This window comes from Haliotis rubra, unplaced genomic scaffold (assembly GCF_003918875.1).
Source record: "Haliotis rubra isolate DU_JTF1 unplaced genomic scaffold, ASM391887v1 Scf1306, whole genome shotgun sequence".
In the NCBI taxonomy this organism is placed as follows: domain Eukaryota; kingdom Metazoa; phylum Mollusca; class Gastropoda; order Lepetellida; family Haliotidae; genus Haliotis; species Haliotis rubra.
This window is the reverse complement of record NW_025765233.1, coordinates 155282-170322: the sequence shown is the minus strand read 5'-3', so window position 1 is coordinate 170322 and position 15041 is coordinate 155282. Positions and strand designations below refer to the sequence as shown.

The window sequence follows — 15041 nt, the reverse complement described above, 5'->3', positions numbered from 1 at the left end:
GTATTATTTTACGCCGCTTTCAGACATGTTCCAGCATACATCAAGGCGAGGGACACACGACATGGGCGTCACTAATTGCGTCCATGTTGGGAATCTAACTCGGGTTGACAAGAGCAAAAAACAATGAGGATATGACTGAAGATAACATTTTGATTTACACCTTACCGATATTTATTAAAAATGGTTGTGTGCTTTCTTAAATCGTGACTTAGGCACCAATAATTACAAAGTCACGGTTATTTATTCCATATTCTGTAAATACTTGAGTGAGTGGGTATGGTCTTACGCTGATTTTAGCAATATTCCAACAATATCACGGCGGGGAGCACCGGAAATGGGCTCTACACATTGTACCCATGTAGGGAATAGAACCGGGTCATCAACTTGAACCACTGGGCTACCCAACCACACTCTGTAAATACCTTACATAATTTATAATACCGCAGGTATATTTTACGAAATTCTTCGAGGCCAAGAAATCGGAATACTAGGCCTACTTCAGGCCAGTGAAAGGTATAGTCACGATTGCATTTTGCATGCAAAACACATTGTGAAAATATAACGTACGAAACGGATACTTTCGACCGAAAAAGCTAGTACTTAGCACTTTACTCCATATTTGACAAAAAGCAGTTAAAATAAACATATTCTGCGATATACACACAGCGGAAGGCGCCGAAGGGGTCGTCGCTGAAATCGACTCCGTGGTCGCTCCTGTCGTTGATGTGCAAGGCGCTATTGTCGCCGTCATCAGTGACGCTTCGGAGACGCTGAGCCCAACTGCCGTGGAATCAGTCAGAACGGCCGAGGTCACCCCGACCCAGTAGACCACCTTAGTCTTCACAAACGTCGTCCTGTAAAGAAATGAATGAGAGGTATAAAATGACCAAGAACATCTCTCTACATGCTGCAACAAACCGTCGTGTTGAGAATCGAACCCGGGTCTTCGGCGTGACGAGCGAACACTCTAACTACTAGGCTACCCCACCGCCCTGGAATAGAGCTAAACGTACGCTACTTACGTCTCGACGTGCATGACATGGGGTGGGGTGTTTTTTTTGTATACGTGCGTGCGTGTTGCTTTCACTAGTGCTAGCCCAATTAAATATACTGGACAAAAAAAGTTAGGGATATTAGTATTTTTATAATTGATATTTTATCAGTGTGTCAATGAATAAATAGATCATTATTCATAATTTCAAAATTTACATATATCCCTAACTATTTTTGTCCAGTATATACGTATACCCCACTCAGACATAGTATACTAGTCCTTGCTTCATCCCCTTAACGCCGAGCACCAGACAAGGTAACTACAAGTACCATCTTTTAAAGTCTTTTTGCTGGACGCGGCCGGGGGATCGAACCATGATCCTTACACACTCCAGGCAGACGCTCTATCCAATAGACCACGGAGGCGGTTTATATGAGGACCAGGGAGTGGCTCAGCGGTGGGGTAGCCTTATGGTTAAAGCGTTCGCTTGTCAAGTCGAAGGCCCGGGTTCGATTCCCCACATGGTTGCAAGGTGCGAAGCCCATTTCTGGTGTCCCCAGCCGTGATATTACTGGAATATAGCTAAAGGCGGCGTAAAACCCAACTCACTCGCTGTAATTATCACACAGCGTCGATCGATACTTATGTTTTGTGTAACTTGTTTACCCGATCTATTATTTAAACCCGCTGTTTAAAGATGGCGCTGAACAGCAATCTCTCACTCACTCATTCACTCTCACCTGAAGATTATGTGCCCTGTGGCAGGAGTAGGGGCCGTCCATTGCAAAGTCAAACTGGATTTGAGGTTGCTGTTGGTGTGTGTCAACCCACGCTGTGTCTGTAAGATAGAAGATCTTTCTCATTCTAATAAAGCATCATTCTCTTCCCACAGAGGTTACTTGTCATTTCTTCCTACCAACCTCTGTTCAAATACGGTCATATTTCCCGGTTCTCGTAAAATCCCCTAGCGGCAAAACATCGCAACACGAATTATCTCCATTCTTTCTGTCCAATCAGAACACGTGTTACATCAACTTGACTAATACAAGCAAATGTTGGGTCACAAATATCCCTCCTCTGCCAGGAACTTGTGTTGATGTGACACACAAGACATTTAATGGCTAGCTTGTCCGTTGTAAACGAGGGCGATGGAGACGCCGTTGATCCGCCATTTACATGACTGAGTTCTGTCTATAAGAAACGTTTGCGCATCGCGCAGGGAAAGAGGTTCTAGATTTCCCGAAGCATACGGAAATAACCGAGGCCTTGCGAATGATCACTTTTGAAACAACGTCGCTGATTGCACAACTAAATCTGATTGCAACCAATCACGAATCCTGAACACTCGCACCATGAAAGGGCCGCATTAGAACAGAGGTTCGTAGGAAGATATGACAAGTAACCTCTGTGGGAAGAGAATGATATAGCATACATTCATTCCGTTTTGTTGCTCATCTGGCTGACAAAGTCACCAGTTATTTATACAATGTAAACCTGGGCCCAGACAAAGCCTGCGCAGTGGTCCAGTGAATCCAAGTTGGCGTGCTCCATACTAAGATAGCTGTATAGGTGCTGTCATTCTTTTGAGAAAGCTTAGTTACAGAAATAACCGTGACAATATGTATCAATCTTTTACTTTTATCACGATTCATGTCGATTTTTAAAGGCATTTAGAAGTCGGACGAACATGAATACATGTCGCGTTCTATGTTTAACAACTTCTTTTTTGTCCAAGATATTTTTATGGATTAAACTTCTTTTTAATTTCTCTCACGACGTTTCGAGACCATTCCAGGTCCCTTCATCAGGTGAACTCAGTTTAATCCATAAAAATATCTTGGACATCAATGTACAACTTCTAAATGCCACTGAAAGACAACTTCTTTTTTATTTACGATTCATGTCCTTGAATTTACCAAAACAGCGTTATTAAAACCCCAGGGAGATCCCTTAAAATCGCTATATGTGTTCACTGGAAAAGTCATCACATTTACTTTGAGTGTGCACGTGCATGACCTTTCAGCAGCTGTCTGTTTCCTAGTCTTTCATTCACCTGATGAAGGAGTAAGAATATACTCCCTCAAAACAAAGAAGTTGACATCCATAAATCCTCGCCTATATGGGTACATCACTTCTAAATGCCGTTCAAAAACAGAAACTAAGACTTCGAACTACGAAGACACGAGTGCTTGCAGTAAGAGCGAGGGGAGCGGGAATTATCTTCTCCATTCGGAACTTCACGTTCGCGTTCTTATTCGAGGTACAGAAGTCAGTTATGCTGCTCCGAATAAGAATGTTAAGGCATCTTAGGTTTAAGTATTTGGGGTATTGTTCCTTGGGTTAATTTCCGACAAAAGTGAAAAAAACATAATCAGGAGTTTGAGGAAACAGAAAATTCGGAATCAAGATAAACAGTTCTTCCGTAACTTACAGCATCGCCGTTGTTGCATCGTTGCTGGGAAGTTGAAGCGTCGACGGAGGTGAATTCTCCTATCAGCTCATTGTTGTCTACTGTGGGATCTGCCCGTCGTGCTTGAATCAGGAACCCTTTGAACTGCTCCCCGCATCGCCCCTCCAGTGTCACTGTGTGGAGATTTCAGTGTTAACGGCCATGTTTCATGTTTAACCATGATGGTATCCGTATACTATAGGGCGCTTGGGTAGCCTAGTGGGTAAAGCGTTCGCTGGTCACGCCCAAGACCCAGTTTTGATTCTCCATGTGTACAACGTGAGAAGCCAATTTCTGGTGTCCTTGGTATTGCTGGAATAGTCCTAAAAGCGGTGTAGAACAATACACGCCCCATGTACCTTATAATCCTATATACTCTCCGAAACCAAGAATTAGTTTCATCCCGATTTACCCTCGTGGCCCTTTTACCCGACTGCCCATAGACCCTGTGGATATTCTAGATGGTCTCTCAACTATACTTTCTGACTGCCCATAGACCCTGTGGATATTCCAGATGGTCTCTCAACTATACTTTCTGACTATCCATAGACACTGTGGATATTCTAGATGGTCTCTCAACTATACTTTCTGACTATCCATAGACCCGGTGGATATTCCAGATGGTCTCTCAACTATACTTTCTGACTATCCATAGACCCGGTGGATATTCCAGATGGTCTCTCAACTATACTTTCTGACTGCCCATAGACACTGTGGATATTCCAGATGGTCTCTCAACTATACTTTCTGATTATCCATAGAACCTGTGGATATTCCAGATGGTCTCTCAACTATACTTTCTGACTATCCATAGACACTGTGGATATTCCAGATGGTCTCTCAACTATACTTTCTGATTATCCATAGACCCTGTGGATATTCTAGATGGTCTCTCAGCTATACCTTCTGACTATCCATAGACCCTGTGGATATTCCAGATGGTCTCTCAGCTATACTTTCTGACTGCTCATACACAGTACACTTGGATCCAACTTACCCTGGATTGTCTCCCCTGCTGTGTATGTAGTTTTGGACGTCAGTACCACGAAAGGAGAGTCCGTGGTCTGTGCGGTAGTGGTATGGCTGGGTTCTAAGCTCGCACAAGAGCTAGTTCCAGCGCCGTTGCTGTATGCACGTGCTTCACGTGCAAACACCAGCACTAACAAGACGATGCAGCAGGGGCGCGGTGAAAGCCTTATGGTTCTCATCTCTGAAATAGACAAATAGACAGACATCCGACATATGAGTAAAAGAACAAATCTTTATTGATTAATCTTAAAAGGGTAAACTCGTCAATACATGACGAGAGGAGAGAAGGCATGATACGTCAAGATGGAAACGCAAGTTTATGCACAAATTGCTGAAAAGAATTACTCATTAATAAAATGGATCCATCGTCGCAACTAAACCTGCCTACATTCCACACGCCCCTACAAACGAAACCAGGAGTGAGTGAGTGAGTTTAGTTTTACGCCGCTTTTAGCAATATTCCAGCAATATCACGGCAGGGGACACCAGAAATGGGCTTCACACATTGTACCCATGTGGGGAATCGAACCCGGGTCTTCGGCGTGAAGAGAGAGCGCTTTAACCACTAGGTTGCGGCTTGACAGATTATAGTTTTATTATGTAGTTTACAGACATCTATATTCTGCTGTCCTAATATACGCTGAAGAGATTAAGAGATATGCATTCGTTTAGGTGTATCTTTAATATAACAACGATGAATATTTTTTTTTTATTCTTGTTTTATTACTAAATCTGGGACAGATAATCCTGTGATTATGGATATGCACTTTTGGGATCTGAGACGACCATCCGATCTCATCAGCAGCGTAGGCTGCTGAAGACCAATTCTTACCCCGAACTTGACAGAAAGGTCTGTACTGAGAGGTCACTGAGTACAAGCAACCCCAGGTTTGAGAGGTCACTGAGTACAAGCAACCCCAGGTTTGAGAGGTGTGAGAGGTCACTGAGTACAAGCAACCCCAGGTTTGAGAGGTCACTGAGTACAAGCAACCCCAGGTTTGAGAGGTCACTGAGTACAAGCAACCCCAGGTTTGAGAGGTCACTGAGTATAAGCAACCCCAGGTTTGAGAGGTCACTGAGTACAAGCAGCCCCAGGTTTGAGAGCAACCCCAGGTTTGAGAGGTCACTGAGTACAAGCAGCAACCCCAGGTTTGAGAGGTCACTGAGTACAAGCAACCCCAGGTTTGAGAGGTCACTGAGTACAAGGTTTGAGAGGTCACTGAGTACAAGCAACCCAGGTTTGAGAGGTCACTGAGGTACAAGCAACCCCAGGTTTGAGAGGTCACTGAGTACAAGCAACCCCAGGTTTGAGAGGTCACTGAGTACAAGCAACCCCAGGTTTGAGAGGTCACTGAGTACAAGCAACCCCAGGTTTGAGAGGTCACTGAGTACAAGCAACCCCAGGTTTGAGAGGTCACTGAGTACAAACAACCCCAGGTTTGAGAGGTCACTGAGTACAAGCAACCCCAGGTTTGAGAGGTCACTGAGTACAAGCAACCCCAGGTTTGAGAGGTCACTGAGTATAAGCAACCCAAAATTACACAAAACCAATATTTTCCAATTGACTTCTGTAGAAACGTTTTGATTTGTTTCTAATTAACTAAGCCTTCAACAGCTATTGCATGTACATGTCTGCATAGTCTAGTCTTAAAGTAAAAATTAAAAAAATTTAAAAAATTAAAAATGACTAACTCAACCAGTTCCTAATACAGGAAGCTAAACAGACTAGCCCCAGTTTCGTACAAAATGACACCCGCTTGTATGTATCGGTGGTCATATTCAGAATAAGTCATCATAAGTTGAAATGTCAGAACTAAATATTTGAAAATATAGTAACTTTTAATTAGGTGGATGTATGGATGTATATTTTTTTTAAAAAATTAAAAATCTTGTAACACAATCTTGTAAAATAACATCCAATCACAGCTGTCAAATGATTCAGTTTGCTCCCATGGTCCTACAAAAAGTGTTTAAAATCGCCATGCGAAAAACTGTTGCAATCACGTCAAGTTGTATGCCTGGGTTCAGCATCACATCGAGATTCCCTCCAACATTAAGCTGAATAAGTGATGAAACGGGAATTAAACCCATATCACTCATTCACTCACCTGCAGGGAGATGAGACTTACCGTTTGACTTTACCCGTGAAGGTCCGGGTTAGAATTGATCTTCAGCAACCCATGCTTGTCGTAAGAGGCAACTAACGGGATCGGGTAGTCAGGCTCGCTGACGCGGGTGACACGTGTTTGACACATTGGTTGGAATATTGCTAAGTTCGGCGTTAAACAACAAACCAACAAACAAACCGTGTGATTTGTTCGGTAACCACCACGGGTGAATATCATCAAACTATTACGAGGCGAGGCTGACCTCTCCGGTACAGTTCAAAACGATTCCGCCAGTACAACCCGATCACCAACAATAGACAATATTTATGCTATGTCATTCTTCGGTACCTCGGTAAAGCTAAATATAAAGCGGCGCACCATATCAGGGTTTCAAGTGCACTGGTTCTTGGTTGCTTGTGCACTGCATGAACGCATGTGGAATAAATGTGAGAATTCGGTTCCAGTAAAGGTCACAGCTGGTAAGTTTACTACCGTAAGTGCAGGGTCGGTTGGGTAGCCTATAGTGGTTAAAGCGTTCGTTCGTCACGCCGAAGACCCGGGATCAATTCCCCACATGGGTACAATGCGTATAGCCCGTTTCTGGTGTCCCTCGCCGTGATATTGCTGGAATATTGCTAAAAGCGGCGTAAAACACAACTCACCCAAACTGAGACCTAATTACTGTTTAAAGACAGCATAAACTCCAGTTCAGTTTGAATCGGGTTATTAAATAAGACTTGAACACATCTCCAAGCTCAGGTTTATTAATCCAAATTTGTCTCATACAGACGTGATTCCGTTTTCCAGTATACACACAAGTTTGCTGCATGTAAAAGCGGCGTAAAACTAAACTCACTCACTCACTTAGTGTAACGGGTGCGTTTTTTCATGACCCATGCTGTTACGGAAACATACAACCTGGCATTTCGAATTCGAATTTAAACGAAAGTACAGGATATGAATCTTACACATCGTTTAAAAGTCTTCTCGAAATGTCTTTTCGTAATATCGTCGGGAAAGTTACGATAGATTACATTTAGACTGGGTTTGTCAGAATTAATTATCAAAGAAGGAAGAAAAATAGGGATCGATGAAAATGAAAGGATTTGAAATGAAATGTAAAAATGTATACAGAATAAAATCCACTTTATCGTTATATGCCCTACTCTTAGTAACCTGAGAATTCTGTATATACAAGAAAAGTACTTAAATAAACCACCAGAAATTGCATTGTCTTCTTTTATGAACTCTAGAAAGGATGCCGACATTTTACACCTATCATTGTATTTAAAGCAAATAACATTAAGACATAACGCATTGGACATATTGTAAATTTATATCCATGTTGATGTAATGCGACATGTAACATCCGATTGTGTAAGTTACTGTGTATTTTGGCCGGAGACCTAAAAAAATACAATAAACGTCTGTTACTTCTTCACGAGGAGAAGAAAAAGACAGAGTAGGAGAAGAACTGTCCTTATAATATATATGGGTTTTCGGACACTTGTTGTTTTCTCGCTAGTAACATGAATAACTATTAAGTTTCTTTAAAAAATAATCTTTATCTAAAATTAATACAAGCTATTATCCGAGAATTTACTATCTACGTGCAAGGAAAACACAACTGCACAAAAACGTATGATATAAAAAGCATACTCCTGCGAGATATTACAATTTTGTGTCACATGTTGTATAATAGAAGATAGGACAGGTAAAACGATTAAAGAAATATCTCAAATAAATACAAGCCATTATCCGAGAATGTACAATCTACCTGTGACGCAACATCTTATTATATATAGCGCAAGGAAAACACTACTGTCCAAAAACGTATGAGATAAACACTAATATACTCCTACGAGATATTATAATTTTTTTGGTCACATGTTGCATAATAGAAGATAGGGCAGGTAAAAACGATTAAAATACAATTTGTGGGTCAAAGGCCTACAAACCACTTCCTGAACAATGTAAAATCACCAGGTGTATGGTGTGTTTTTTTTCAAATAAGAATAATTATTGTAATGCATATTTCGGAGACAAATAAAAAGCATGTGTGCTGAAGCCATGCATGGAGTCGTGTATCCGTTTTATGTTAACAAAACTAAGTCTGACAAAACGTGATGCTTATAATTAGGAGATAAAAATACTGTGTTGGAAAATCAGAGGTATATCACGAAATTATAATAGCTCTAAATTTGATTTAAAACTGAATGCGTAGCTATTTAGAGCTTTTATAATTTCGTTATATACCTTTCATTTTCCAACACAGAATGTTTATCTCCATTCTACCATAACCGCGTTATTAAGATTTAAAAAATATACATGCTGTGTTGGATTATATACCTCTGAATGACTTTAATTAACCAATCACAATCCAGTATTTACTGAAGTCATGGTAGAATAAACATCAATAAATGTCAAATGACAGCTTTGATTCTATAAGAAATCGATTTATTGTTTTATTACGAACATGATGATATGGTGTACTGTCAACTTGTAGCTGGGTGAGTATTGTTTTACACCGCTGTTAGAAATATTCCAGCAATGACGCGGCAAGTGACACAAGAATATTGTAAAATTCCTCGGATCAAACAGTCAGTCTCTAGTAATGAACGGGCAGATATCACAAAATACCAAGACGTGAACGGTTACGTCCGTTGTGTATTGTCCCAAAAGTTGAGGATGAATTCCATGTTTGTTTACTGTGTCCATTTTATTCAGATTTGCGCTCCAGTGTTATTCCACAATGTTACTACATATTCCCAACTCCGAAATATTGTCATTATGTTAAAACTTAATGTCTGTAATAAACTTGGAAAATACGTATTTCTTGCTTTGGAAAAAAGTATTCCCTTTTTAAAAAAACAACTTGTTCGGCAACATCGTGCATAGATTGCATTGTCTTGCTTATACCATATACTGTAAATGTATTATTTAGTCATGTTTGTACTCAGCATTCCTGTCAAATATTCGTTATCATGCTGGGGCGGTGGGGTAGTCTAGTGGTTAAAGCGTTCGATCGTCATGCCGAAGACCCGGGTTCGATTCCCCACATGGGTAAAATGTGTGAAGCCCATTTCTGGTGTTCCCTGCCGTGATATTACTGGAATATTGCTAAAAGCGGTGTATAACCATACTTACTCTCTCCCGTTATCAATGTGTGTACCTGTATGATGGGCCGTTGCCTGTACGTGAATAAAAACATCAGCTGGTGACACAAGAAATGTGTTATACACATTGTACCCGAGTGGAAAATCGGACACGGCTCTTCGGTGTAGCGAGCGAACGCTGTAACCACTAGGCTACCTCGTGGCCCACCTGTAGGCCCACCTGTAGGCACCCCAGACAGGTGGATACATTGTCTACAATAGCTACATGTTGCACTATCGATCTGTGGCTTTCTCAGCATCAGTGAATGAAAACTGATCAAACAAACAAAAGGACCTTCTAACAAAAATAGACGTCATACTTACTTGCGGGTATTTCGTTCGCGGTGAAATCGATCAGCACTTATACTGCATCGTTCTCGTCATACATAGATACTATGTAAGTATTGCGCTCCTTGTCTAGGTTGAATTTTAAACCTTGAATATATAGTCCGCGCATGCATCGCATTAAAAAATCCGGACAACGTATCGTGACGTGATTCTTGCAAAGTTCACCATCCAAACCTTGCGATCAGCAAATCAATACTGTTGTCATGGTGACGTAAACAGCACATGGTACCGACTCGAACTGTTTGAAATCACCTGATAAAGTTCTGTTTCACAACATATGTTAAATATATTCAAAGATCACACAAATGCGGTCAACAACCGAAACATTTAAAGCCCTCTGAATGGAATATATACCTCGAACCCAGCGGTTTAGGTGCGTGTGTTCTTGGAAGGACGTCACGCCTGACCGAACGTGTAGAGAAGGCTAGGCAAATATCGACCAACATATTTAGCTGTGTCATGCAAAGACATTCATTAGCCTAATAATTAATACATATATGGCCAAAGCTTCCTTTCAGATACAACAAGAAATCAATGTCGATAAATGGTAACCAAGAATGAGTCATTTGAATGTTTTGGCTGTAAAGACAGAAAACTTCCGAATTTTGACCCGCCATTGTATATATTGTACACAGGTAGTAACGGGAATGGCCTAATATTTGGATTCATCTTCTATCAGAGAACCATAAGATAATGAGTCATTTCAGTCATACAGTGGTAATAAGAAATGAGTAATGAATATAAAGCACCAGTGCCGGAGAGTGAGTGAGTTTTGTTTTATGCCGCACTCAGCAATATTCTAGCTATATGGCGGCTGTATCTACGTAATTGGGATACGATGACATTTCAAGTCAACGAGCCTGACCACCAAATCTCGTCTTTTTTTTTAATTATCAAATTTTCAAGTTCCTTCCTTCCCAATATACATGACATAAAGTTTCACTATCAACATTACAAAAGCTACATACTGCATTGTCAACAAGTTTCATTTTCATAAGTTCTTTTTTTTTGTAGAAATAATTCTGTGCAAAAATTTAAATTTAAAATCTAAAAGTTTTACATCTTTCAAATTCTTTCTGCAAATATTAAAAACCATACGCCAATCAAAATCAATATCATAAAATACGTTTTCTCATTTTAGGCAAATATGAGGTTTAATATTGTCAGATAAGAGTTTATCATAAAATAATCTTGAACCTTTTTTCAAATCCATAAAATCTTTATGAAGAAAGTTATTACCCAGATTATTGTTATGTATATTTCTGTATTGTTTATAGTCAATTTCCATGATTCAGGTATGATATAGAAAATATATCGAAGATCCATATATATACCTCTAATACCAAATTTGAGCTTCAGATCTTCAAGAGGCATAAAACCATCTTCATTACAAAGGTCCTTAATTGTTACAATTCCATTTTTAGCCCAATGCCTGATAAATTGATGTGGGGTTTTGAAATTATTATTCAGCCATAAAGGTGCTGCTCAAATTCCTTTAATATTGTCTGCTTCTATGGTATTCTTATTACAGTATAATTTCCATGCCAATAAAACATTATTATCAATATAAGGATTATCACTTTCAACAATATTCTGAAAATTTGCTTCATATTTTAGTATATCATTTAATGGAAAATTGCATGGATTACTCATATTTGTTTTTCTCAAATAGAGTCTGAGTGTAGATAATTTCATGGCATTAACAAAGGTTTTAATATCTGTCATGCGTAAACCCCCTTCTGTATAATTCTTTTTCAAAGTGCTCCGTTTAATTTTATCATTTTGTCATTCCAAATAAATCTGAAAAATAGAGTCTCAAGGGAAGTGATAAATTCATCAGGTGGGTTAGGTAAAGAATTGAAAATGTGAACCAGTTTTGAAAGAGCCAAAGTTTTAATTACAGTGATTTTGCCAATCAGTGTGAGATGTCTTTTACTCCATGTTGCCAATAATCTATTAATTTCCTCAAGTCTTTTTCTTGTGTTGATAACCCATAAGTCATTCAAATCAGGTGTGAAATTAATACCCAAAACTTCAAATTCCTTTCTTTGCCATTCTATATTCAAATCTTGACAAATCATATCTCTGCTACCTGCATTTGAACCTATCTAGATTGCTTTAGTCTTATCTGTATTTATCCTTAACCCTGACATATTGTAAAAAGTATTAATGGTATCAATAGCAGCATACAAACTTTCCTCTGAGCCATCCAAAAATAATTCAGTATCATCAGCATATTGTCCTAATTTATATTCCTGAACACCAATTACAATACCCTTTATATCATCATTTTGTCTTATCATACATCCAAGGATTTCAGCTACAAAAAGAAACAAATATGGCGATATGGGATCACCTTGCCTGCAACCCCGCTCATTAGGGAAGAAATCAGAGAGATGTCCATTCTGAATAACACATGACGTTGTATCATAAGTTAATAGATTAATCCAGCGTATAATCTGTGGCCCAAAACCAAATTTTAGTAAAACAGAGTTGATAAAATCTTTAGAAAATGTGTCAAAGGCTTTTTCGAAGTCAATTAAAATCAGCAGACCAGGGATATCAGGCATGAGTTACTGAAGATCAATTCTTACCCGGATCTTCACGGGTCCAGCGCCGGACAATAACAGACATTGATTATCCGGCCCTAATTTGTTTGTTTGTTTGTTGTTTAACGCCGCACTCAGCAATATTCCAGGTATATGGCAGCGGCCTGTAAATAATTGTGTCTGGACCAGACAATCCAGTGATCAACAGCATGAGCATCGATCTACACAATTGCCCGCCGAAATTGGACTTAAAAGCCCAAAAGCGGTAAAATATATATGACTGAGTGAATGAGTTTTACATCGCTTTTAGCAATATTCCAGCAATATCACGGTGGGGACACCAGAAATGGGCTTCACACATTGTACCGATGTGGGGAATCGAACCAGGGTCTTCGGCGTGACGAGCGAACGCTTTAACCACTAGGATACCTCACTGCCCCCCAAAATATATGAATGGATGGCAGAAAACCAGTGCTGACACGAAAGATTGCCAAGGTAAAACAATATGCAAGGTTTCTTACAATAATGAAATGATATATTGACGTAAAGGTGTACAACTTCAGTAACTCATGGTCTTACTCAGTAAGGGTTTTAGCACTAGAAAAATCCCCGATAGAGTATAAACGTTATGCCCCCTTTATTCGAATAGAACCCGGTCGTTTAGTGTAACAGGTGATTATTTCCACCACAAAGCGTCCCACACTCTCTAGAGGGGGATACCATGCATGTATATTAGTACATTATAATATGTCCTTCGCATGTGTGCTTCAGTACTGTCAAAGGCATTTGATCCTCACTATTGGGTGAGTGAGTGAGTATGGTTTTACGCCGCCTTTAGCAATAGTCCAGCAATATCAAGGCTGGGGAAACCAGAAATGGAGCTTAACACATTGTACCATGTGGGGAATCGAACCCGGGTCTTCGGCGTGACGAGCCAACGCCTTAAACACTAGGCTACCCCACCGCCCCTCTTTACTAGTTACTTGACCCTGTACATAACAAAATTAAAGATATAATTTAACAGAATAACTGATCTCCTATTCATTTTAAATGATTTGGATGCCAAGTCAAAACATTGATTCCACAACAGTCTCGTTTCCAGCTGACTGGGTTCCGTCTTATTGCGCAACTTCGTACAATAACCAATCCAGAATTTTGAGAGCAATTCATTCAACTTGATACATAAATATTAATCAGTATTATTTGATACATCTAACCACTTGTATATCGCAACACTACTTGCAAACACGTCGTGCAGCGTGCTCTGTCGTACAGCATGCTCTGACAAACGGAAATCTGGAAATCGTGATAATCTCAAAACGAGGCTCTGCCGCTAGAAATGTTTGGTGTCCGGTACGGACTTGGTATTATATCAATCACATTGTGCGTTACAGAACGACACTGAATAAGCGCAAAGAACACATAACAGGTGTAACCAGTGAGCCAGATGAATTGTGAATCATTTTACGACCTCATCAAACAGGGGCAGTCTGTGACGTCTTAGTTAATGCCATACTGCCTACACCTCGCCATAAAATATAGAAATACGATGTTATTAAAGTTGTAAAATTAAAATTAACTTGTAAATACCATTTTCTTATGGAAACAAGGGATTGGAATTCAGTGTAACCATAGTTGTTTGTGGTGTCTCTTTTCACTTTCACACGAGAAAATTCGGATCTGGCTGAAAAGTAGGTCATTGTCTGAATAGGTCAATGAGACTCATGTTTTGGTTTGTCATGGATAATCATACGGTCTTACTGAAACTATTGAAGACCTGGAGTGGCACCTTGAGCTGTACATATCATATTTGAAATTCCTTCAACAATTTTCAGTGATACAACATATTAATTGAACGAGGGGCGGTGTGGTAGCCTAGTGGTTAAAGCGTCCGCTCGCCACACTGAGGACCCAGGTTCGATTCCCCACATTCTGGTTTCCCCTGTCGTGATATTGGTGGAATATTGATAAAGCAGCGTAAAACCAAACTCACTCACTATTGATAGAAGGTATCTCCTTCAACAGACACATAGTTCGATTAATGCATTGTAGCTTTGTTTAGTTCGATTTGTTTTGGTGGGTTTTTTTCAGTTTAAAGGTTTATTTGTCTTTGCGTGTGTTTGGGATGGATGTCAATGACCCTGATTCGATATCCCTCATGGGTACAATGCGTGAAACCCATTTCTGGTGTCCCCAGCCGTGATATTGCTGGAATATTGCTAAAAGCGGAATGAAAAATTCACAAACTCAGTCAGTCATTCGCTACAATTATGAACATTGTTTTGTTTTGTTATTTACAAAAGGTCTGCAACCAAGCCGGTTGAAAGAGATCGCTCGGTGGCAACCTGTAATTCCTACTGTTGACAGTAATTGGCCACAACAATACGTATAGCATTACCTAAGGCAGGG

At 39.9% G+C, this 15041-nt stretch overlaps 1 protein-coding gene across 3 annotated transcripts in view; it reads right to left on the bottom strand.

Moving 5' to 3' along the window:
• The window catches only part of LOC124267364 (putative ferric-chelate reductase 1), a 28052-nt gene that overhangs the window by 11457 nt on the left and 1554 nt on the right, over window positions 1-15041 (bottom strand). For 2 of the 3 annotated variants that reach the window (XM_046702276.1, XM_046702277.1), the window contains exons 2-5: window positions 4441-4653; window positions 3426-3577; window positions 1735-1832; window positions 665-854 (exon numbers count right to left, since the gene is read on the bottom strand). In XM_046702276.1, coding sequence (XP_046558232.1) covers window positions 665-854; window positions 1735-1832; window positions 3426-3577; window positions 4441-4651 — 651 coding nt within the window. In that variant the 5' untranslated portion in view covers window positions 4652-4653. Of the gene's footprint in view, window positions 1-664; window positions 855-1734; window positions 1833-3425; window positions 3578-4440; window positions 4654-10059; window positions 10272-15041 lie in introns of those variants that run through there. The other variant, XM_046702274.1, reaches the window with a different exon arrangement.